Raw genomic sequence first — 26,349 nt, forward strand, 5'->3', positions numbered from 1 at the left:
TACTTTTGTTCCATTATGAGTCAATAGGCCAAATCTACAGTCTTAATGCTTGACCTATATTAAAAATTAAAAGTAATTTCTGGGGATTAATGAAACAGTAGTGTCAAGGGAGGGACTCATTTAGACCTAAAATAATATCAATAATAATAACTATTAATCTCTAACATTTCTATGGCACTTTAAGATTTATAAGGTAAATTTGATGTCATCATTATCCCCATTTTACAGAAGATGAAATTAAGGTTGATAGATAGTAAATAACAACCCACAGTCACAGAGCTAATGTATCTGAAGGAGGAGCACTCAAAACCCAAGTCTTATCGGATTCTAAAATTTAGTTGCAGTTTTGTTTTGGATTTTAAATATATATATATTTAGTTTTCAATATTTTACAATACTTTGATAAGTTTAGTTTCTTTCAACTAGACAGATAGGTACTATAGAAGCTAAGAATGCTGAACTTGGAGTCAGGAAGAACTAAGTTCATATCATACCTTTTGTAGTCGAGGTCATTTACCCAAAGTCTGATAATTAGCCTCAGTTTCCTCATTTGCAAAATAGGAATAATGGCAACAGTTACCTCACATCTTGTGAGGATTAGATGAGATAATACGTAAAGCATTTTGCAAACCTGGAAGGGTTGTATAAATGATAGTTATTACCAGCACTAGTACTATTGCTACTATTCAGTCATACCTTAATAACTTAAACTAGTAGTTCATATTCTTAAGTGGTATTCTTGTACTCCTAACTAAGAATATGTTATATTGTGAAAACACCTTCATCATTGTGTGTTTGCTTATGATTGTATTTTATGCTAATTTGTGTAGACAATACTGGGTAAAGATCAGAGAAGTCATTGAGGGATCATGTAAAACTATGCTAATTTTCTCTTACTACAATTAATAACAGCTTTAATTTTGAGATGGAAATTTTCTTAACTCAATGTAATCAATGGAATAATTTAAAAAACATTCTTGTGGTGCATTTAAGATTTTATCATGCATGCTTCTGTTTCATGTCAAAATATCATGTTATCAAGATAGTATTGTTAACAAAACTTACATACTTGGTACTCAATGCTGAATCAGACTGGTTAACCCAAGCATAGCAATTTGTTTCTGCTGTACTAATTACAGTAGAAAAGTTCGCTAAATAGTGGTGGGTGGTATGTGCAGCAGTGTTCATAGTATTGTTTCTTCATTGTTGACTGTTTTTCCCAGGACAAAAGTTAACTTATACCTAAAAATTAACTATTATATTACCAGATGTGTTTTAGGATTTATGGTCATAGCAACTTATATGAAAATTTAGTTTTGTTTATGGTGGTGAGAAATAAATATTCCCAATACACAAGTGAATGGAGAATTATATATATGATATGATGACTGTACCTAATGATGTGCAATAAACCAACTGAAATTGGAAAAAGAAAGTCAGAAAAAGACAGACTGGGCAAGCTTTGATTGTAAGTGCATGGATTATTAACATCTCTGATACCAGAGACTAAAATGAGGGCACTTCTTAATCATAACCTTGAGCAGCTCTGGGCTAGATGCTAAGGATAAAGATGCCACCTTCCCTTGAGAAAGTGACAAGTTTTTAGATGGACAAGATGTGCAAATAGCCATAGTGTAAATTATAATATGACTAAGTGCCTAGGAAAAGTTTAACAAAGAAGTATGAGAAACTCAAAAAGGGAGAGATCATTTTTATCTGAAAAGGTCAGTGAAAGCACTATGGAAAGGCTGGTCCCCCAAGATGGGGGGAAGCCTTTAAAGAGGGAAGTATTTCAGAAAGAAGATAGCTTTGGTTGTGGTAGTAGGGAGGGGTGGAAATTCCCGACATTGAGATTGTTGCATACAAGTACATGGAGTGGGTGACAGCAAAAGAAGTCTGGGAAAAGTGAATAGTTTATTTTGAATGGAATATAATTGATTGTATAAAATTTTAAAGACATCACATGTTACCATACTATTTGTTCAAAAATGAAATCTAAGTTACATTTTTATGCTGGGGCTTTAAATTTCTAGATAATAGGACATAGCAGAATGTATTATTGTACATAATCAGTGATTAATGAATATTTGGTGACTTGAATTAAACCACTCTTTGAATAGAAATGAAAAGGATTGTTTTGTTTTTGTTTAATAAGTCTAAGACTAATAATAAAACTTAAATGTGTTGGTATTGGTGAGCATTGCTGGATCACAAAGAAACCATTTCAATCATTGTTGAGACTACTTTAAATTTATTCCTTTTTATAGGGTAGACAGGAGAAATAATGCCTCAGTAGTTCCCAGTGAAGTATTAGAACTGGCAGTTTTATTGCATCAAGGGTATACTCAAGGCTGCATGTTGTGCTTATTCCAAACAATAAGGAAGAACATGACATCCATTTGCTTATGATATACATAACTGTCTTAAATTAGAGCAGTATTAACTAAACTCCCTCATTGCCTTTTGATTTTTTAAAATTGTAATTGTTTAAGCAGATAATGACAGAAAAAAATGAATTTGGTTACTGTATTGAATACCAGCCAGATTTATGGCACTATCCTAAGGATTAGAAAATGTAATTTCATTGAGAGTGGGATTCAGTCAGTAAATAGAAAATGGGGAAACTGAGCCTTCTAAATGAAAGAAGGGATAGCTTGGGGGTAGAAGAGATCTCTCATATTGAATTTCTAATTTTTCTAATTTTTAATTTTCTTCTACTGCTCTGATTTGAATTTGTCCAAGAAGGATCAAATATTAGTAATTTATGCAAAATAAATGAACTGTAGAGAATAAGGTTTTAGGGATATGATTTTATATTTTTAAACATTACATCTATGGCTTTTGTTTCAGGTAAATTCTAATGGATTATTGATTTCCCTTGCAGACAGTTAAAAAAAGAAAGCAAGCTAACCCAGCGTGTCCATATTGCACTGCTTCAAAAGATCTGTCAGAATCATATATACTATTTTATTTCTCTCAAGGTTAAGAACTAGGACTATTCAAAGTATAGATAGATGGTGAAAATTATCATCTAGCTCATAATTAGAGATAAACTATAGATGTTTTCTTGTTGTCTGGGGGAAAGATAATTAGAAAAGAGACTATTTTTATTCATTTGAGTCAATGTTCAGTATGTTCAACATATAATTTATATGAATTCACTATGTACAAGGCAAGGAAGAATACACAAAATTGACTAGCTACTGTCCTTCCTTTCTAGGAGGGAAATAACAGAATTGTTATCTGGCCAACTAACAGAAATTATTTCTGTATAATGTAGACTAGATTTAAGGACTATGTCATATTTCAAATGTTTAAAAATATGAACGTACTACAGTAACGTCAAATTAGCACACATATATTTTTCATAGATACTGCACTAATTAAAACAATCTCTTTTTTTGGGGGGGTGGGAAACATTTTAACTTTTTTGAAAAGATAATAGTTGTGTCCCATGGGAAACAAATTCGTCCTTGCATTTTCCCTTAGGTGCACACGGGCCACTTGGAGAGTCTCAAATGTTAATTTTGAGCCAAAGAAAAAATTTACTTTACATATTCAGTTCCTAGTTTTTAAACGTCCTCGCAGAAATTTTAAAGGTAAGATTTTACAAACAGCCCCTAATTTTTTGGTTTGATGCCTGCCTTTAAGACTGAAGTTTCCCCCTATTCTCCTTTTTTTTTTTTTTTTTTTTTTTTTTTTTTAAATGCATTCTCCCATTTTCTTCTGTTTACACAGTGCCTTTTCAAGGGGCTCTTTGTGCTTCATTCTTTCTTAGGAAGTTGTCCCTTGCTAAATTTCTTCCATTTGCCCTAGGCTTTTTTTGTGCTTTGGATCTCCCATTATTTTTATTGACTACCACTGTCTCTGCATACTGATTATAAGGGCCTACCTCCTCCTGCTACCATCCTCAGCTCTGTAGAAGAGCAAAAAGTAAAATATGTGAGCCTGTCTTTGCTGAATGCTGATTAGCTACTGACATAGAAGTACACTTTATTCGGTAGAAGCATGCTTGGCTAGTGTGATTCTGGGGTTCTTTTTATCCTGAAAGAAGACATTTATATTTGTCTGGATATTGAAAATTATTGTGATACATTTCTTTTGAACATTGGCTTAGATAATCTATACTGCTACTAAATATGTAGTTTACTTGAATTATGGCAAGCATGGGACTTAAAACTTTTGATTTTATAAGCCTTTCATTTCAATATGTGATAAAAATTGTATTTTAAATCCATTTTAATCGTTTAGACTGAATTTTCAGTCCTTTGCTTATATTAAGCATGATGAAAGGGTACAATGAATTTCTAATGATCTGCATATGTGATGTGAGGATACTTCTAAACTACTCTTGGTAATCTAGCTTTTTCCCAGATTTGCATCTCAGCAGTTTCTTTACTGTCACCCAAGAATATGGGGGTGACCTTTCTTATCCTCCACATTTGAGCTGGGTGAATATTGATTGGGTCAGGCACAGAGAGACTTTCCACATGATATTTTTTTTTTTTTTTAATTCCAGCTTCTGCTCCCTTTAATGAACAGACTAATAATCAATAATACAGGGCTGAATTATTCCTGTTTGTGTAATTAGGTATAGCTATCATCAGTTTTATTGATGATACATATATCATGTATTTTACATAAATAGGAATGCCTCTCCTTCTTCCATTCAGCCTTTCCCAAATATAGAGTATAAAACAGATAAAGAGAAATTTAAAATCAATGAAGTATCTACATTCATTGTATAATAATGCTGTTAGTTTTAGAAATGTGAAGTAGTTTTGCTTGTGATAAACATAATAAAATGACAATTGGAACCCCATTAAAAAGTACTTGTGAGACTTTGGCCAGAGCCTGGCATGTAATAAGTACTTAATAAATGCTTGTTAACTTTGCTGAGTTAGGAAGGTTAAAAAATACAGTAAAAGTGGTTTCTATTGGGGCATGAGCTTATTATTTATCTTTCTTATCAGAACTCAAATTTTACAATCCCAAAGGTTTTTAATGTTCCTAAATTCTTTTCCCCTTAAAGATTATTTATAGAGTTATCTGTATATTTGTCCCAGGCAGAAAATTCTTCTACTTAATTTAGCATGGGCTGGGATTTCAACTTGAACATAATGCTATATGATGAGACAAAGTCAATATGAAAATGGAAAAGAGAAAAATGGATTTAAAAATGTAATGTGGTCTAGTACTTAGTTTTTCCTCCATAGATAATCTGCTGTACAAGAACAAGGAAAGTTAATGGTGGCAGAATCAGGATTTATGATTGTCAGGATGATATTGGGAGTATGGGTAGAGTTTATAAGGGAATATCAGAATAATCTTAGTTGGAAAAGGGAATAATTGACAATTGACTATCAGAAATGTGTAGTGAGAGAGAAGAAAATTCCAAGCAGCATAAAGAAGCTTGGAGGAAGGAAGGGGGGCCTGGAGTAGTGGTGAGAAAGGTATGGAGTCTTAATTATTTTATTAAGTAAGTACAGAACAGGAAAACCTACTTCAACCTAATGAAAATTGTTTAGGTTTGCTTTAGGTATCTTTGGAACCATTGGCTGCATTCTACAAAGCCATATCCAATTATCTGATTTTATAGGATTCCATGCTTTAGTGTGGAACTAAATGGTCATTAACCCCACAGAATAATCAGATTAAATTTGAGAGATAATTGTAATTGTAATCTGGCATAATTTTTCCCCCGTTTTACTTTTTTTTTTTTTAAAGATTTTTATTTTCAAACTATATGCATAGTTTTCAACATTTACCCTTACAAAATCTTGTCTTTTTTTTTTCCCCTTCCTTCCCCCCACTCCTTCCCTAAGATGGCAAATAATCTAATATATTTTAAAAATGTACAATTCTTCTATACATATTTCCACAATTATCGTGCTGCACAAGAAAAATCAGATCAAAAAGGAAAAAAATGAAAAAGAAAACAAATGCAAGCAATAAAAAAAGGTGAAAATACTGTGTTATGGTCTACATTCAGTTCCCACTGTTCTTTCTCTGGGTACAGATGGTTCTCTCTATCACAAGACCATTGAAACTGGCCTGAATCACCTCACTGTTGAAAAGACCACCTTAATTTTTATGTTTTTTTTTAAGTAGAATTCAAAGAATGTTTTAATGAACATTAAGGTCATCTCTCTCTTTTTAAAAAAAAAATCATATTTTGAAATATCAAGTGACTGTTTTATTTATTTTTTTTAATTTTTAAATAACTTTTTATTGACAGAACCCATGCCAGGGTAATTTTTTACAACATTATCCCTCGCACTCACTTCTGTTCCGATTTTTCCCCTCCCTCCCTCCACCCCCTCCCCCAGATGGCAAGCAGTCCTATACATGTTAAATAGGTTACAGTATATCCTAAAATACAAGATATGTGTGCAGAACCGAACAGTTTTCTTGTTGCACAGGGAGAATTGGATTCAGAAGGTATAAATAACCCGGGAAGAAAAACAAAAATGCAAGCAGTTTATATTCATTTCCCAGTGTTCTTTCTTTGGGTGTAACTGCTTCTGTCCATCCTTGATCAATTGAAACTGAATTAGATCTCTTTATCGAAGAGATCCACTTCTATCAGAATACATCCTCATACAGTATTGTTGTTGAGGTATATAATGATCTGGTTCTGCTCATTTCACTTAGCATCAGTTCATGTAAGTCTTGCCAGTCCTCCCTGTATTCATCCTGCTGGTCATTTCTTACAGAATAATAATAGTCCATAACATTCATATACCACAATTTACTCAATCATTCTCCAATTGATGGGCATCCATTCATTTTCCAGCTTCTAGCCACTACAAACAGGGCTGCCACAAACATTTTGGCACATACAGGTCCTCAAATGACTGTTTAAAAAAAAAAAATCAAGTTTAACTTTAATACAGTAGCAAGTATTTCACTCTTGTGAATGTGCTGATGAGCATTTCTTTGTCTGTCTAATGGATTGTCAAGGAAGAATCACAAAATAAATCTTAGAAGTATCCTATTAGGATTTGAGACCTTGATGATCCCTGATCCATTCTCTGTCATGAATGGGTTTTTCAAGAATCCTTATAAGCATGCTATATGTAGTGTAAGTAAAACATCAGCTCCTGTTGTAGATTCAACTCTTGCTTATCTGCAAGCTTCCATGGCTTCTTTGTTAGATGCATAATTTGTCAGTGTTCCTGGGCAAGATCTGAATGGTAAACCAAGTATTGCTCCTTCTTTTCCTGACTGCCCATTTCTTTATTTTGATTCGCTGTCATCCTTAACTTCCTCCAATATTTACATATACAGAGTTAGAAAGATACAAGATGCTGTATTTTCTTTGTTATCTCCTTACTCTTTGTTGTGAGATAAAATAAGATTTGAAGATTTTTGAGATAAGATTTTAAAGTATATTCTATTTATTATTACAAGAAGTAGCACCCATCACCCTCAAATTCCTTCTTTAATTCTGCATTATTATCCTGCGTGTAGAGAGTTTGAACATTGAGCAAGGTTTTCAAATGCATTCTTTTATTTGATCTTTGAAATAAATTAAAAAATAAGTTAGCATGATTACAGCATGGCCAAGTGCTTCTCATTGTATTCTGACCACCTAGCACAATTTTGTAGCTTAGTAGATGCTTAATTAATTGAACTTTACAGATGAAAAAACTGAAGCACAGAATGCTTACGTAACTTATCTAAGTTATAAACATGTAGTTAGTAGCAAATTGAGGAGCAAAAATCTAAGGATTCTGAATCCCATGCACTGCTCTTGTCTCTACACAGTACTGTTTGAGGGTACAATATGAACCATATGAAAGTTTGAACAAATGCTTTGAGCACCCTTCTGCCTATCCTGGCTTTACTGTCATATAGTCTATACATGGATGAAAGACTACATTGCGTATTCTGATTTTTTGGTTTTTGATGATTTTCCTCTCTGACAAACATTCATGATATTATAAACAAATATCAAGCTAAATAGCATAGAAATTGGGAATCTGTCATGCAAATAGGAATCATCACTAGTTTAGGATCATATAATTAAGGATAAGAAGTAGGAATAGAATTCAAAAAGTCTGGCTCATTCTTTTTATACTTTACCATTTGTAAGGGATGTCAAGTTGTAGGCAGGATTAAATTACTAACAGATGTGCTGCAAGGTAATGGACATGATATTATGAATCAGTTTGATATGCATTAAGTCATATTCTGAAACAGAAGAGAGTCTACTCTTTAAAATATACTGATAGTTACACTGTTTGTAAAAGTCAAATTGAAGTTTAAGTAGTGATAATTTATCAAAGATAGATTAAACATTTTGAATTATTGAAATTCTTTATTACCAAATATGAATTTAATAAACTGTTTGTGAATAGCTATGTAGATTTCTCCACATAGTTCATTTTTTAATCTCAAAATAGCACTTTAAGGCTTGCAAAAGATCCTTACTTTATGCTATCTCATTTGATCGTCATAACAATCTTTTAAGTAAACTAAGGCTCACAGTGGTTAAGTGGCCTATCCTGGGCCACACAACTAGTAAATGGCTGAGGGAAGATTATAACTGAAGGCTTTGTGGCTTAAAGTCTCTCACCATTGCATAAATGAGAGTTGGATTCAGGCTTTTTGACACTTAGTAATATTTAAACTGATCTTTGCCTCAGTTTCCCCATTTGTAAAATAGATTGTAACAGGTATTGTGGGGGTCAAATGAGATAATGTATGTAAAACATTTTTGCAAGCCTTAAAGCACTATATAAATGCTAGCCATTATTACATAAAATATGTATTAATAAAATTTTAGTTCAAGATCATTATTGTCATTTGAGGGATTCAATGATGACAAAAATTAGGTGTTTCATTTTGACTTTTGATATATTTTCTAGATACTAGTTTAAAAACAAGTTTGCATTCATCTCTTGTAAAAGTCTTATATTCTGATTCTTTTAATTGTTAATTGAAAGACTCCATTCTCATTCTCAGTTAAATCCTGCATGGTGTATAACTTCTGAAATTAGTAATAATTCCAGAGAAATTTTCTTTGATTGCTTCACCTCTCAATAGCCCATAACTCTTGATATATATATGGTAACTATATATATTAATTTTTTTGGTAAAATTATGATTTTGACAATGTGGTAGTATAGAAAAATGATGTGGAAATGAGTGCAGATGGGTAATCTTTCCAATTAAGTTAATTTGGGTTTAACATGCTATATTTTGCAAATTGTATATTTAAATTATTTTATTGTAAAGCCTCATTCACTTGTAATAGTGAAGGGCTATTGTGAATTGCAAATGTTTGAAATGAATGGGAAATAAAAGAATGCCAGATTTCATTTATACTTGGAAAAACAGAATCTGTATTAGTTTAATACAGTCATCTCAATCTGGGTACTGTGAGAGAGTTCTAAGGAGATGGTGGAAATTGGAACTCTAAAGGCCTCCCAACAGCTGTTTTGTATAGTGGTAAAATCAGCCCAGTTCTCTATGCTGCGACCTTCCTCTATTGCTGAATCTTGCCTGCCTCTTCAGTCCCCTAGTTTACCATTCTACTATGATTTCAGGGGAGATATAATACCTGGAATAGGACAGTTTTAGAAGAGATGGGCAGATTGAGAAGTGATTCAGGAAATTTGAAATCACAAAATTTGAAGCTCAGTAGTGTAGTGGTTAAGTACCCTGAAAAGTAGTCCCTGATTAGAGATTTTCTTCTTTAACAGTACTTGACTCATCAGAAGTAGCTGTGCTTAAAAACAAAATAAAGTGTTATCTCTCAGAATTTTCAATTTTACAGAGGAAAAATTATGTTGTTTTTGTTTTAAAATCTATTTAGTTTTATTAGTTATGGGAGAACATACAAATTGGGACCTAGGTGATTTAATACTTAGAACTTTCAAGTGTTTAGGTTTTTTTAGAGACTATTTTTAAAGACAAAATAAATCTCATTTTTAATTTTAAAGATTTTTTAACTTAAAAAAAATGTACTTTTTTTTTTTTTAAAGATGGCCCTCCTGAAGCACCTGTGACAAATGGCAGTACTACTACTATCACCACTACCCTGAATGATGACCTGGATATCTTTGGCCCAATGATCTCTAATCCTTTACCAGCAACAGTCATACCCCCAGCCCAGGTATGTTTTAGAGATGTAGTTTTGAATTATTATTGCTTGTTTTTTCCTCCATAATTCTGAAAACCAATAAGCTGAAGTGCAGATATAGAGTAGAGAGTTAAAGAATTCAAATACTTTGAGATTGACTGAGATAAATAAGTGCCTATAGGCACTTGTAATGTGGGTTTGTAATAGCTAAAGACTGAAGTTTCTCTTACATAGATCATAGGCTTTACTTAAGATGTATCTGGTGTTAGTCTAAGTGTCATCCCATTTTTTAAAATTAAAAAATCATTTAAAAATTATGAATTTAACAATTATAAACAGATTCATGCACACAAAAGACAAACATACAAAAAAAGAAAAAGGCCAATCACCTCTTTGAGAAAATTATCTCCATCTCTTCTTCCATCTCCTTGTCTGTAGAACCTCTCTACCCCCTCTTTTGTTACTAAAAAGGTGGTGGATATATTTGATCTTTTGGTTGTTTTATGATCCAGCCCAGTCTGCTGATTCATGCCCAGCATTTGAACAAAATGAATATTAATGTAAAATTTATCTAATATTAGAGATTGTAAAAGGATACGAATACTCTATAGAACAGAGATTACCCTCTGCTTTCAAAAGGACCATGGAAATATAGGAGAGCTGGGGCAATTTTATTGGAATTCCCCCTGCAGGGGAGTAGCAGGCTGTGCTTTTTCTGCCTCATTTAATAAGAAAGCAATTCCAGTGGTCCAAGCCCTCCTCTCCAGCCCTGCCCAATTACAAGGATAGATTCTTTAAGAGAAAATCATTCCAACCTGCAGAATAACTTTCATTTCTATTATATTAACCTTGCTAATTTTTTAATACCTATGTCTAATCTGTTTTTGGTAATGCAGGATTTTAAAATCACTTTAATGGGATTTTTAAAGGAAAAATATACACATTTTAAAGTTCTGTTCTGCAATCAAGAAAAACACTGAGACATTTTGAATTTCAGTTTAAACTCTTTATTTCCTCCAAAATAGGCAACAAAATATTTTCACTAAAATGTGTGTTTATTCTTAGAACATAGATTTCAAGCTGGAAGAGACAGATGTTAAAGACCACATAGTCCAATTATCTCATTTTATGAAACAGGAAAACAGAGTCCCACAGAGATTAAATGACTTGCTTAAGATCACACAGATAAATGGCAGAAACAGGATTTTAACCTAGGTGATTCCTAATCTTCTTTTCACTGTACCACATGACCACCAGTGGTTTTTTTTTTTTTTTTTTTTTTTTTTGAATAGGAGATGAAATTTTGTGCCAGATATCTGATTTATTTGGAAAGAAAGCTTAATAAAAAAAACCATTTCGGTTTTATATTGCATCATCAGAAAATAAATCATTCTCATTAGAAGCAGAGATACTATTGTTTGAAAAGAAATTTATCTGAAATAACCTTTAAAACTCTTTGTTGTCAGCCTTTGCTTTGGAAGAATCTGTTTTGTGGAATGGTACTTTTTTGGTTTTATGTCTATGTTCCTTTAAAAACTTTGCATATATAGTTTAATTGATGACTGTTAAATCATTTACCTTTTGATTTGTATGTATTGGGCAGAGATGAGTGTGCATGAGACAATAAAAAATTGATAGCACTCTAGTATTATGGCTTTCCAAAGAAAGATTTGGTATAATAATCTGAACATGAAAAGTAATTTGTTTGCTCTGGTATTCTGGTGAAGCAGTTGTATTTGCCAGGCTTCTTTGAATTTCTTTGGGGTACTCAGCTTGCTTTACAATATTTCTAAGATATACTTCATCTGTACTAATTTCCAAGGAGCCATGTGCAGTATCTGCACATCTAAACCAATAATTAAACCATCAAGACTGAAATTTGTGGAAGGGGGCTCTGGGTATAATTCCTTTGGGGGAATGCTTTTCTTTAGAGAACATCTTTAATATAGTCTTCCTAATGATCCTTAAACATACTGGACATAAAATACTTTTAATTGACCTGCTTTTATTTTTTTGTTACAAATTGCTTTTCAACCTGAAGTATATGTAGTTTGTACTTATGTTGACTTGGGAAGTGCCAGCACAATATAAAATTCTGAGTAAATATTTCATCAATTTTCAAGATTTAATAATCTTGATTAAACAGCAGTCAAACATAGATTCAAAGTATAACTCATTAAGATATGTTTTTAAATAGTGCCTTTTTAATGAAATTCATGATGGCACTGAAACATTTGAGACTGGTCAGTTCAAATGTTTTATCCTTGTAATTATTGAGATTCATTTATAAACATTTCTCTTCAATTCTCTTGCCACAAAAATTATAATTTACAGTTAACTTTAATATTTTTTCCCCACAAGAACCCAGAAATTCATACAGTATTATTTGTAAGGTTTCTTTGAAAGAAAGTATAGCTACAAGGTGAAGGGGGTTGAATGTATTTCTAGAGTACATACCTGCCCTGCGTTCATTGAATTTATGTTCCCTGTGCTCTGCACAGGACCTGGCACGTTGTAGGCATTTGATACCTTTTAATGGATTGAATAATGGTGAGGTTTCAGGTCATTCATTGTGTTGGGAGAAAAAAAAATTCCAGAAAATTTGACATTTATGGAAGAGATAATATTTTCAGAGCATGTCAAAGATTTTTATCTTGCTTTTAAAAACTTCAGCAGTCTATATTTTTGTTGCTGTGGATCTCGTTCCACCAGTGGAAATCAGAACTATTTCATAATTTAGAAAATTTCCCTTAAGAGTTATGACCCAGTGATCATTAGTTTCTCTAGGCAGTTGTCTCTTTTTGGCACTATACTCACTGGCCTTTTCCTCTGGAACTTGTGTCACTCAGGTGTAGCCTGTAAGATTCAGTCACTTCTACACCACAATGAAACATCAGTAAGACTTTGGTGACTGAGTTAATGTGTATTTTCCTTCCCTCCTTCCCTTCCTTTCTATAACTGGGATACTAGAAAATTTTTTTGGCCTAGACGCATAATTTCATTCATGTTAAGGAACTCCCACTAAATTCCCTTTACCATTACAAAAATGCAATTTAAGAGTTAGCCTCTGTTGTATTAAAAGATGAGATGATTTACTCAGCATCATATTATCATTTTGTGATTCTTTTACACGGGTTGACTACTTCTTATATTGTTAAAGTCATATACAAAATGTTCTTTTAAAAATGTTGCCAATTAAAGAAAGGACTAAATATTTTAAAGTGGTAGGGGACTACAAATTAGAATCATAATGTTGATGTACTTTACAGTTTTATAAAGTTTCTTTTAGCAGTTTTCAAAACAAAATGTTTTTCAATTAATTAAAACCTTGACTAACCATTATTTTTGGGGCATTAGTTATTTTTGTAAGTAAAATTAATCATTGTATCTATTCATTTAGAATTTTTTAAAACTCTAAATTACATTCATTCTCCTGTCTTAATAGTCAAGAGCATACCAAATGTAATTGATTCTTCAATAATGCAAGATTGTGCTGTGCATCTTTTTCAGTTTGTATCATTTATTTCTGGCATTATATAGATGTGGAGATGAGTAACCCCAGGGTATAACCTGAAGTTGTTCAATTTAGTTGAATAAATATTTATTAAGCATAGTTATTCAATTATGTACATAGTGACAATGATGTAACAATAACAATAATAAAATCATTCTTGCCTTCATGGACTACCTTATATTATATGGACTGAATTTGTATCATATTGACTTACCATTTGTCTTTCTCATAAAAGTAGTATAAAATATAGAGAGAATAGTTAGGAGTCTTATCATAGTTTCTGAATAAATAGGAAACATTTTTTGACTAATATAATTGTTAGGGGGTCATGGCCCCAACTCCCCAGTGGAACAGGATGGTGTGAGACTCTGTTTACTAAAAAGACTACATGTGCTTTTATCATCTTGGTGCTTGTTTCTAGTTACTACTTCATATGTAATCACATTCTAGCCCATAGTAGATACATGATTCTCTACAGGAAGCTACATGTAGATATGATGTATGTATTCCTTTCCTAAGGATATTCAGAGTATTCCCCTCTAAGGTCCAGCATGCCTTCCCTGGGAACTGCCACATTGTTTCTTTGGGTGAGATCCCCTTCTTCCCAGGGCCATCTTGTTCACTCTTACAAGGCGACATTCAAATTACCTGAGCCATGCCCTGTGTGATGTCCAAGGCTGGCGGCGGGGATGAGGTGGGGGGTTGGCAAGCCCTCTTTTACATATAATATGGTGGCAAAAGGTAAACCTAAATTTTGATTTATGATAATTGATTGTGAAGAAAATGGGCTACTTGCTCATGGTTCAATACAATTTTTGAGAACTCCTTTAAACCAAGGGTTTGCATATCTTAAAAGTAGCAGTTAAGAAGGGGAAGCAGGAGGAATGGGAAACTCCATGTACCTGATTCCCTTGTCTAAAACGTGGCCCTTTTCTGGCACAGACGTAACCATTTCTAACACTACTGTGCAGTTTGTTTAGTGGACACACACTAGAGACTGGATTATAGAAAAGATATCCTGACAACATTCCTGTAATTAAGAAACCCTTGCATGAGCTTATTTATTTATTTATTTTGCATGAGTTTCGTCTAAGTAATTAAATAATTTGTTTATGTATGGCTTTGAGCCACCATTAAACCACAATGAGCTGTGGTTTAATTTGTAAAAGTGCCCTTAAGTTTTTTCAGCTCCCTATTTTGATATTTGTGTTTTCAGGGGCCCCCCACAGTACCAGTAGCTGCCACTTTAACTGCCGGTTCTGCAGATTTGGATCTGTTTACTGAGCCAACTACAAAATCAGAAGAATCGGCAAAGAAGCAACTCTCCAAAGATTCCATCCTATCCCTGTATGGGACAGGGACCATTCAGCAACCAAGTACTCCAGGTTGTTAATTTTCAAAGTTATTTTCCAAAGGCTTCAATTCCACATATGCACTTTGTACTTAATGCAGGTTTTAGATATAAGTGCTTAGAAATTCATCAGTGTAATATCAATTGTATATGTCCTCTATTATTTAGATATGAGATGGATGCGTTTACTCTTGCAATTTGCACAGCTAAGAAACTGAAATGAAAACAGCATTAAATTAAAGGGCAAGTATAGGATTCAAAAATTTTATTCATTTAGAATTAACAAGCTGTTCACATATTACCTAATACAGTTTCACAGGCTCCTAGAAAATGAATTATCTTGAATTGATAAATCTGATTTGCATGAAGGTTATGATATGTACAAGATAAAATAATCTCTGCATGTAAAAAAAAAGACAAGTTGAATTTCATATATGTTCCAAGATTGTTTGAACATTTCAAAATAATTGTAATGAAACTAGAATTGTATTTTGTAAATTTTGCTGTATACACAGCTCGAGTGTATTTCAGGCAATTTCCTCTAAAACAACGGAACCTATTCCTTATTTAAGTGGAAATTGTACTGGGAAACCTGACTCTAGAAGCTATCCATCAAAGCCAAACTATAATTAACTCTCATTTATTTGTACAATTGAAGAACAGTGTTATGAATAACCTTAACTAGCAGATAAACCCAAATCATTTGGGGATTGTTGAATGAATTATATGGCAATGTTAATTCAGTTTGCATAATTTGGTAGGGAGATGGTCTCCTCAGAAGTGTGCTGGGATGACTAGTAAAATCAAACTAGACTGGTATTACAGTTTTCCCTGTTGAGGTGAACAAAGTAAATAGATGTACATAGTCCACAAAAGGATAATAGAAGGATGACTGTAGTTGTCTGTAGAAGCAGAGTGTTTAGATTTCTTCTCTCCCTCTTTCCATATAATGTAGGTATGTTTATGGGTCCTTCAACTATGCCATTTACCTCACAAGCACCAACTCAGTTTCAAGGCTTTCCATCTATGGGAGTACCTGTGCCCGCAGCCACTGGAATCATGGGAAATATGATGGGACAAGCTGTACCCGTCATGGGACAAAATGCAAGCATGATGGTTGGCATGGCAATGCCCAATGGGTTTGTGGGAAATGCACAATCTGGTGTGATGCCACTTCCTCAAAATGTAGTCGGGTCCCAAGGAGGAATGGGAGGACAAATAGGAGCAGCACAAAACAAGTTTGGTGTCCAGCAGACTCAGCAGCCCCCATGGAACCTCTCTCAGGTATGAGACTTAATGCTTTCCAGCTTTTTTCCAAACCAAAGAGAGCACATTTATTCATGTTATTTGAGTTTAATTTTTCGTTAAATGCACTATTATCAAAGAGATGCTATTTAATTATGAGAAATATTTTAATATTTGAATGCTCACAAAGCAAGCAAGTTTCGAAACCTTTTTGGGATATTAACATGTTGTCAGGATGAATTCAGTAATCTGTTGATGAGTCTAGAATTTTTATTTTTTTTAATTTTATTTTTTTTTTAAATTTTTATTTAATAATTACTTTATATTGACACTTGTTTCTGTTCCAATACTGTGATACAAGTTTACAATAGGCAGTATCTATTGTCCATGTCTAGCATAGTGCCTGAACTACATACACACACACTTGATATATATGTGTTTAATATGAATCTATTAAAGTGTTCAGGAGTAGAATTTGTAGTTCTTATACAAAGAAACCATTTTTCTTGATTTTTGTTACTGTACAATAAAAGTTTTAACAAACTTCAGCTTTTTTTCTCCAATTAATTTTTAAAATATTTTAAAATATAGATAGTAGAGGGAAACATAATAGTCAGATCACAAATGTGAAAAGTCGTATTAGGTTAGGTTAGTATTCTGTATGGGTTGTTATCAACCTAAAGGAAAAAAAAAATGCGTAAATGAGATCATTCACAAAATGGTATTTTCCACTTATTTCACCACACTGGATAACTAATTTCAAAACTATCTCAAGTAGCATTTCCTTTTAATTATATTAAAACAATTATTTCTCTCCTCTGTCCATTTCTAAATGTTCTATAAGTCAATTTCAGCATATTTTCTTTTTCTAATGTACTTTTTGCTATTGCCTAGAATTGGGGTTTGGGGTTTTTATTTGTCTCAGCAGCATATTGAGCCAATAGCTACAACAGAAATGCTGTCTATGACAACTCCTTTTTCCTAGGCCATAATTAATTATTTAAAGTTCTCATCCATCCAAGATAGGTTTTTTTTCCCTTAAATGCATTCGTCACTTTGTATTTCAGGTAATCATATGAGATTTTTCTACCTGTTAAATTTTAGTGTCATCTGCAAACTTTAAAGGTGATATGGCGTATTTATTCTCCTTTCAAGATAATTTGTAAAAAATGTTACATAAACCTGATTTCAATACCAGTTTCTGGGGAAATAATATTTATTGCGAATATTGTTCTATTCTAAAGAGGATCCTATTTATTGCCTTGCAACTAGCTCTCTTTTGATGACAGAACACGTCTCAATTCCTTGGTAGCTTGCTGCCTTATTTTTTCTTTCTTTGCAACTATTTTTGGTGTGAAACCTTTTTAGAAGACTTGTTAAAGCCTTCAAAATTTGGGTCCAGGGTTTTTAGCCTACCCCCAAAGTTTATGCATTTTGTGATCTTCAACTCTGTTGATCAGTTACAGCAGTTACAGCAACCTTGCTGGGTTTTTGACAGGAGACTCACCTGTCTATAGTTGCCAGAATCTCTTTTGGAGCCCTTCTCTAAAAATGCATGTGAGAGCTTCCAATTCTAGCCAGAGAGGAAAAAAGGTGTAAAAGCAGTAAGACCCAGAAGGTTGCACTTTCATTATTTTTTTTAATATTTTATTATCATTCTAAATATGCTTGGTGAATATTAATCTTAAAAGATTTCCTAAATATTAGAAACAGAACACAAACTCAAATTTACTTGTTAGAAGATTTTATGATATAATTTTTGCTAACTTAGATTTACGTCTTACACATATTCTTAAAAAAAAATTATCTTTAAGGAATCTCAAAAAAATCTACAATCAGACACAATGAATGTATTAATTAGGGTACATAGTCTCTTCACTGGTGATCAGATGCTGCATTTTTGACCAAATGAGTGTCTTTCTCTTGACTCAGAACAAGGTAAGTTATTTTAGTAATGCTGCTTATCTTTCTCAAGTCTGAGCTGCTCTATGTGCCATCTATCCTGAGAGGGTGAGGTGCTTGAAATATTTTTTTATTAGAAGGTGCATATAAACAGTTTGTAACATCTTTCCCTTCACTAAAGAAGAGGGAAATTTGCTCTCATTAACTGTTTGACCTATTATATAGGATATGACCTAGCATTATTATTTGTCAGTTTTGAGAGATGCTTCAGGATATAATTCAGCCAAGTATCTAAGACTGACTTGAAGTTTTCTGTATAAAAATTCAGGCTTCAAACTAGGATCACAATAAATCTCTTCTCAGTTGCTAAGCTTTTGTTTTCATGCACACACCATTCTATGCTAATGACAGATGGCAGAGATACCCCTCTGGTGACTAGTGCCATTAGGCATGAGGTTTGGAGGAATCTTTACTGCTTTTAACCATATTTGAAGCAATGTGGGAAGTAATGGATCTACCTGCTATGCACACACATACACAGCCTCCAATTTGGACAAAATTTGTCTTAATCTTCAAGGGTCACATATACCATAAAATAATATGATAGATTTTTAGATTTGCCTAACATTTACTTGACTTTCTTTTTCATTTGGACAATGGTAAGCAATTCAGGACCATATTTTTAATGATCAAGTCTTTGTTTTGGCAGGATATGTGCAGATAATCCTATTTTAGTCCTTAAAAAAAAAAATCACTAAACTGTTAAAGATAGAAATTTTAGAAAGAAACTTATAACCTGTGCCATACAATATTAGTATAATAGGTATAATTTAGGAGCATCTGACTTTTAGAATGTTTGAATTTCTGAAGTATTTTAACCTTTATTTCATCTCTGAAATTTAAAAACTTCCCAGTGAATACATTGCTATCATGTTATGTGCAGTTTTTATGGCTACATTCCTGTGGGTTGCAATTTTTAAAATGTTAACATTGTTTATGATCAGAAATTGGATCCCAAAGTTCAAGATGAGCAGCCCCTAAGCACAAAATACCCAAAAAGAACCAAGATCATAGACCTCATTGTAGGCAAATCAGCTTGGGTACTATTAGAGAGGAACACATCCTTCTTAAGTTTGTTTTGGTTTGTTTAAGTAAAAAGCGTTCATGTCACATTGATGTAAAAAGTTGATACATGTTGGTATTTGCATATTTACTAGCAAGTGGGTGAGACAGACTGCTAATGTTCTCCTCCCCCCCCCCCCTCCCCCCTTCCCCAAAGCAGCAACCTAAGCCATTCTTTTCTGGCCCTGTAGACCATTTCTTTAGATTTGATTTTATAGAGACTCTCATGCTAGAGAAGTCTTGGTTTTTAATTAATCTTTTTGGTGACTGCTCTTTGTAGCTAGTCTAAAATTCCTTTAAAGACTATATGGTATGAATAAATTAAAACACGTGTTTCCTTCTCCATTTTGCTTCTAAATAGACTTTATTTTTCATAAGTCAAAACTTTTCAGTGTCTTATTGGCAACGAAAACCACTCAGACCCACCTTAGTACATGTTCTTTACATGTCATTCTTCTTAAACTTTTTCATTGGTTTACATATTGGTTGCCTCTGTGAGATGATTATGCTTTTGAAAGGAAAAATTACACACATTATCCTTAAAATTTATTCTAGGTTACACTCAAATGTATTTGGTGGGGGGAAAGCATAACCCCTTTTATAACAATATAGTACTCAAATTGCCAAGGAATAATGTCCTTGATATTTCCTTTCTCCTTAATTACCAGACTATTTCTGTGTTTCACAGATGAATCAGCAAATGGCTGGAATGAACATCACCAGTGCTAGCAGTGCTGTGGGTTTTGGCCAACCCCCCAATACAACAGCAGGATGGTCTGGAAATTCATCGGGTCAGACTCTCAGCACACAGCTGTGGAAATGAAAACTACAATAGGAGTTTCATCTAGAATCATCACCACCTGACATTCCTTGATAAATGCATCTCGTTCCCCTCTTTATTCATGTACAGATTTCTTCCCTCCTCTGTCCCCCAAGTTGTTCATATTAAGAATTAATTGACCGTGTTGATCTCTATTGATTAAATTTGATGTGGTAAAAAGCAGGTTGAGAATCCATACTGACGTCATTGGCAGCTTTTTTTCATACTACACATGATTTCATAAACCATATTCTTGGAGAAGCTGCTTAGTCAATTTACATAATCAGTTTTATTCTCAATAAGATTATAGGTCTACTGTTCGCATATAAGGGAAGTAGTTATCATGTTAGTAATACCTCTAACAGAATAAACCCTCGCCCCCAAATTAGCCAGTAATCCTGTAGAAAGGTACTATATGAAAAGATGTTTAATCATATAAATAGAATGTAAATGTATCACTGAACACTGTTTTCTAATGTATCAAAATTCTTTTATTTCATCATTCATTTCACTGTGATGTTGTTATGGTGTGCTTAACAGGGAACATGGTTAGTGAAAGGAAGATAAACCTGGATGTTACCACAAAATTTAATCTGTTCAAAGAATAAAGAAATCCCAAGTCTTTTCTCTGAGTCTCCCACAATTGGGATTATTTCTTATGTACACAGTGCTACGCTGCAGAGCACTCCTTGCACTAGATGCATACAGGGTATCTACAAAATAGTACTTTTAATCCTTGAAGGTATATCCAGGTTTATGACAGTAATTGTGTTTACATTTTATGGTGCCTAGTATTGATAAAATGTTATTTCCCTATATTAAACAGATGAATCCATCCACTTTTCCTGTGGGTTTTATTTCCTTAGCTATATTTTGGCCCTGATCTTACAGTGAGTAAGATCTTAGTACTGAGAGATCAGGAACATTTTACTTGATAAAATATCACTCATTTGTTCCTAAAAACTTGTTCAATTTCACCAATTAAGATGCTGGGGGGAGGAGGAGCAAGAAGAGAGAAGCAAGGGAAAAAAAGAACATAAAAAGCAAGTAGTTCTCTTGCAGCATCATTTTCTTTTGATGATCTATGGATCTTTCAGGTGATTGATTGTAACAGAAATGGGGAGGGAGAAACATGCAAACCAAGGGGAGACAAAACATCCATTTTTTATACCATCTGATTTGTTTATACAAATGTCCATGAGATGAAAATCAGGGCTGTTGCACTGTAGAATAATGAGCAATACCTGATTGCTTTTTCAGCCTAAGCTTCAGAAGGCGTCCTTTCCCCCAGCCAGCTGTCCTTCATGGTTATGCAAGCCCTGTTTGCCTCTTCAGGTTAGACTTCAATTTTAACAGTATCCAGGTGGTACTTTGGCTCATTAGCTAAATTCACCTTTTCTGTTCGAGTGTGCCATACCAAAACCTAAGGAAAAAGAAAAATATTAGTTTAAGGTAGGATACCTAATAATTGTAAAGTTAAGCAACACTGGTAAAATGAATAAATACCTTGGTGCAGTTGTTTGCTTTTGGTTCCAGTTCTTCAACTGTTGTTATCTGTTTTAGAAAATCAGATTCTTGCATCCCTGGCTGGGACCCACGGCGCTTAAATACAGCTTTTGGATTGGACAAAATCACTTGAAGACTCACAGCAAATCCTTTGTGAAAAGTAAAAAGATTTTAAAGTAAACTGAGTGCTTAGATTTTTACCCATCCAACTTGGTTTAAAAAAAAAATCAATTGCTTACCACTGCTAAATCTAGGACCCAGTTTCTAGCTTCTTTTCTGTGAACTTAGTGCCTGTCTTTTTATGGCTAACTCACAGATTCATCTAGAATGTAATCCTATATCTTATCTCCCTCTCATTTTGGAAACTGCATCTATTTCATAGAGAACACACACAGAATTTTCATAGTTCTACTTCATTTTAAGAACTCTTTCTTGATCCATCTCTTAAAGTTCAGAATACAAATAGGAATTCATCCAAATCCATTCTGGGTTTCCAAAACCCTCTGCATATAAATAAAAACCAATAGTGGCCTGAAAAGTTTCACTATGACCTCAGCTTCCAGAACAAGTAAAAGGCATCTCTCCTTTGGAAAAACTGGCTAGATATATTACCTGAGAGATACTGTGGTATAGGGGATAAAGTCAGGCAGATCTAGGTTCAACTCCTACGCCTAGCACTTTAATAGTGGTATAGTCTTGGGCAGAGTCATTTCTGGTGTCTGCTTAAGTTTTCTTTCTGTCTGAATTCATGATTTGTATGCCCAGCCTCATTAGGACAACTAGTGAATTCATTAGGCTAAAACCTGAAATTCTAGCTATGATCTGTGATTTCATTGTGTACTCTGCATCAAAATTAGTAGTTATCATTTTTAGTTAAGAACCAAAGAACTTCTACTGTGCTAAAAGAAAAAAATAAACTATTAAAATAGTAAAAGTTTATGTTCATATAAGTTTCCATCCAACTAGTCAGAACTTTGAGAAAAGTTAAATGGAATATGGAAAGATCATACAAAATAATACTTGTTTCTGATCAAAGAATTTCAGAATTGAAAGGAATCATCAAGATTAAGTTGTTCTCCTTATTTCTGAATAACAAACTGTAATTTATCACATAGTAGAACAATTATATAATGAAAACCAGAGTTCTCAAAGAAGAATCCATTAATACTTACCATGCCATGCTATCTCCAATCCAAATGAATCAGTTCAAATAAAATTCAAATAAAAATGGAACATTCTTAAGGCCCATTGATTCAAGTGCTTTATAATGCATCTTACTAAGTACTTTAACAATTAGAAATTAATCAGCACCGTTAGAAATTCTATGTTTCCCTTCTCTCTTTTTACTATCTGGTTCAACATGAAGTTAAAAGGGGACAGGGGAAGGCATTTGCTGAGTTAAAACTCTATTTAACAAAATGGATCACATTCCTGTGATCTAAAACACTTGAGTATCTTGAACTTTTTGATCTACTTTTGGGGAAAAGTATCAACACTGACAAGAGTCTATCCACACAGTTAGCATGTAAAAATGCACTCAGAACTGTAGAAGATGGAATATGAGATAACATATAATGAAAATATTCTACTATAACGACCCTACTGCCAGGCCTCTTTCTTTTTAGTGACCGTATCTCCCCCATTTGTGGAAAGTGGACAGTAGCAACTAAAGTAATGTACCAGAGTTGTTACTTGTTCTGATGTGACCCACTTAAATTCTCTATGTCTCAGTTTTCTCATCTGCAAAATGAAGGAATCAGGAGAAGTGTATGGTTTATATATTTGAAAACCCTTAAAAGGAAAAAGAATAGTTATGATGTCAACAGGCATAATGATGTTCAAGTAATTATTCATAGTTACTTGAACTATCCTCTTTGCTTCAGAATGCCTCAATATTTCAGTTTATTTGGAAGAGACAAAAACTTGTGAATAAAAAACTTGAAGACACTTCTAAAGCAACATCTGTATCATAAATGTTATACAAGTGAATGAAATAATCAATTGCTTAGGGAACACACAATAAAAGAGTAAAGAGAATCCTACTGAAGCCTTAGGATAAACAAAACTGAATATGTTTGATAGATGTCATTTCCTTAAGGAAGTCTAGAATAAGCAAGTCAGTCTATTCTACCTCTCAAATATGGTGTGGACTACAACATGGGGAGCAAACCAGTACCCCAAATTCTAGATAGTTTTGATAGTGATGATCCTTCCATCCAGAGTCGCTGTCATACCTCTGAAAAAAAGGAATAAAAATTTCACTGTTGTGGCAAAGGTTGGTAGAGGAGTACCAACTAACTTCTTGTTGACTGAGGTGTCACCAGGAAGTTTCTACTCTTGGAGACTCAGTGTAGTTTACCTAAACCTTCCTCTGAAGTTTAAGGCCATCGTAGTAAACACCAATTCTGTTCAACAGTGTACGGAGAATAGTAATGACAATTTAAAATTGAGTTAAAGTACACTCACAAAGCCTGTGAAATGGTGCAGACATCATCCCTGTTTTACTAATGTGAAAACTGAAGCTGAGAATGGTTAGTTGCATATCCACAATCACACCACTCAGAACTGAGATGGCCATAAGTTGGAAATGTCAGTGTATTTAAAAAAAAAAAAAAAAGTTCCGAAACTAACTTGTTTTGCTGTGATTAATCTCTCTCTTCCTAAAAGTCAAGTACAGGGAAAGAATGGATGGGAAGAATTTCTGAGTAATTAAGATTTTAGTTAGTTGAGAACCAATTAAGATTTTATCTTACAAGAAAGAACATGTCTATAAATAGAAGTATTTCTTGCTAGTGTTCTTACTTTTCTATTATGATTACATCAGAGACTCATAAAATCCACCTTCCCGTCCTATTAAATATTTTCTCTCCCCTTTTCCAAACGAAAGACCAAGTATTAGTCACTTTAAGAAATGGAGAACCTAAAGCAGATGGCTTACCCAACAGGACTAGGTAGTTTTCTAAATTCTTCTGTAATAAACTTTATTATTTGTATCACAATTAGATTCTAAACAGCTTGAAGGCAAGGACTAGATGATTTTTTCATTTTTGTAAATTTATAAATTAATGAATTTTTAGACCACAGTAAAAATAATAGTAATAGATCATTTATATAGTTTTAAAATTTTGTGTAGCAGAGTCCATGAGCCTGTGAAGTGCTATTATTATTCTCATTTTGCAGATAAGGAAACTAATTTTTTGATTTGTTTTATTTAATATTTTTCCTGTTACATTCAAAACAAAAAATTTACATTTGTTTTTAACATTTTTCAGTTCTAGGTTCACTCCTGTATTACCATCCTCAATTAAGAAAACGTGTGAAATTATGTAAAACATTTCCATAAAAATCAAGTTGTGAAAGAAAATAATGAAAATAAACTCAAGAAAAATTAAGTTAAAAAAAGAGAGGGGATAGAGAAAGAATATTTCAATCTGTATTCAGATCCAATCAGTTCCTTCTCTGGGTATGGATAGTATTTTTCATCATAAGTCCTTCAGAGTAGTTGTGGACGATTGTACTACTGAGAATAACAGTCATTTACAGCTGGTCATCCCAGAACATTGCTGTTATTTTGGATACAGTACATTTCACTCTGAAGGTCTCTCTTATAAAACTTCAGAACTGATTGTATGACATGGGAGATATTGGCGCAGGATCACCCAGCATGGCATGCCCTCATCAAAGATAGTTCTGTGCTCTATGAGCAAAACAGAATTGAATTAGCTTAGAAGAAACGTGAGATAATGCAGAATTAGAGAAGCCATCCCAAATGTTCATGGGGACTATTTGTGTCTGACCTGTGACAGAATATTCTGAGCTCTTACTAGTCTGACCAAAGTTAGATATACTGTAGCAACTCTAACATAGTGATGTCATTTTGATTGTTTTCAAAAATGAAGGATAATAACAATATATGAAAAGAACCACACAGAAGATCTGCAATATTTCAGGTAAGTCTTTTATGGAGGTTTTATGGAAAGATATGAAAAAAGTTACAAAAAGAAAAAGTGTTTTAGTGTATCTCCAGAAGCATCAAGAACACAATACCTCATAAATAATGGGTATATTTAATCAATATTTGTCAAAGTGAATTGACATTTTACAAAGCACTTTCTCACTTTATAAGAGTCCTTTGTGACAGGTCAGAAAGCTAAATTAATGATATATCTTAGACGAGAACTAGAGTATTCTCACTTTGGGTGCAATATATTTTCTGGTACAACTACTTTTCTTTTTTCTAAGCATTGTGTGTAATTGGGGCAGCAGAACATTAACAGTACAAAGCTACAGAACCAGTCATTCACCACGCAATGGCCTAGAGCCCAGCTTCTTCTTTTTTTTTTTTTTTGGATTTTGAGGTCAAAGTTTTTATTTTTTTTTTATTTTTTTTTAATTTAATTTTTATTTAATAATTGCTTTATATTGACACTCGTTTCTGTTCCGATTTTTTTTTTCCCTCCCTCCCTCCACCCCCTCCCCTAGATAGCAAGCAGTCCTTTATATGTTGGATATGTTGCAGTATATCCTAGATACAATATATGTTTGCAGAACCGAACAGTTCTCTTGTTGCATAGGGAGAATTGGATTCAGAAGGTATAAATAACCCGGGAAGAAAAACAAAAATGCAGATAGTTCACATTCGTTTCCCAGTGTTCTTTCTTTGGGTGTAGCTGCTTTTGTCCGTCATTTATCAATTGAAACTCAGGTCTCTTTGTCAAAGAAATCCCCTTCCATCAAAATATGTCCTCATACAATATCGTTGTCAAAGTGTATAATGATCTCCTGGTTCTGCTCATTTC

At 33.4% G+C, this 26,349-nt stretch overlaps 2 protein-coding genes across 3 annotated transcripts in view; one reads left to right on the top strand and one right to left on the bottom strand.

The window, feature by feature from the left end:
- SMAP1 (small ArfGAP 1) overlaps nucleotides 1–20,879 on the top strand; it is a 194,825-nt gene extending 173,946 nt beyond the window's left edge. For both annotated transcript variants that reach the window (XM_051997220.1, XM_051997221.1), the window contains 4 exons: nucleotides 9,993–10,123; nucleotides 14,821–14,989; nucleotides 15,911–16,239; nucleotides 19,913–20,879. In XM_051997220.1, coding sequence (XP_051853180.1) covers nucleotides 9,993–10,123; nucleotides 14,821–14,989; nucleotides 15,911–16,239; nucleotides 19,913–20,047 — 764 coding nt within the window. In that variant the 3' untranslated portion in view covers nucleotides 20,048–20,879. The remainder of the gene's footprint in view (nucleotides 1–9,992; nucleotides 10,124–14,820; nucleotides 14,990–15,910; nucleotides 16,240–19,912) is intronic.
- B3GAT2 (beta-1,3-glucuronyltransferase 2) overlaps nucleotides 20,513–26,349 on the bottom strand; it is a 93,591-nt gene continuing 87,754 nt past the window's right edge. The window contains exons 3-4 of the mRNA XM_051997222.1: nucleotides 21,551–21,699; nucleotides 20,513–21,467 (exon numbers count right to left, since the gene is read on the bottom strand). Coding sequence (XP_051853182.1) covers nucleotides 21,381–21,467; nucleotides 21,551–21,699 — 236 coding nt within the window. The 3' untranslated portion in view covers nucleotides 20,513–21,380. The remainder of the gene's footprint in view (nucleotides 21,468–21,550; nucleotides 21,700–26,349) is intronic.

Source organism: Antechinus flavipes, chromosome 4 (genome assembly GCF_016432865.1).
Source record: "Antechinus flavipes isolate AdamAnt ecotype Samford, QLD, Australia chromosome 4, AdamAnt_v2, whole genome shotgun sequence".
Taxonomy (NCBI): Eukaryota; Metazoa; Chordata; class Mammalia; order Dasyuromorphia; family Dasyuridae; genus Antechinus; species Antechinus flavipes.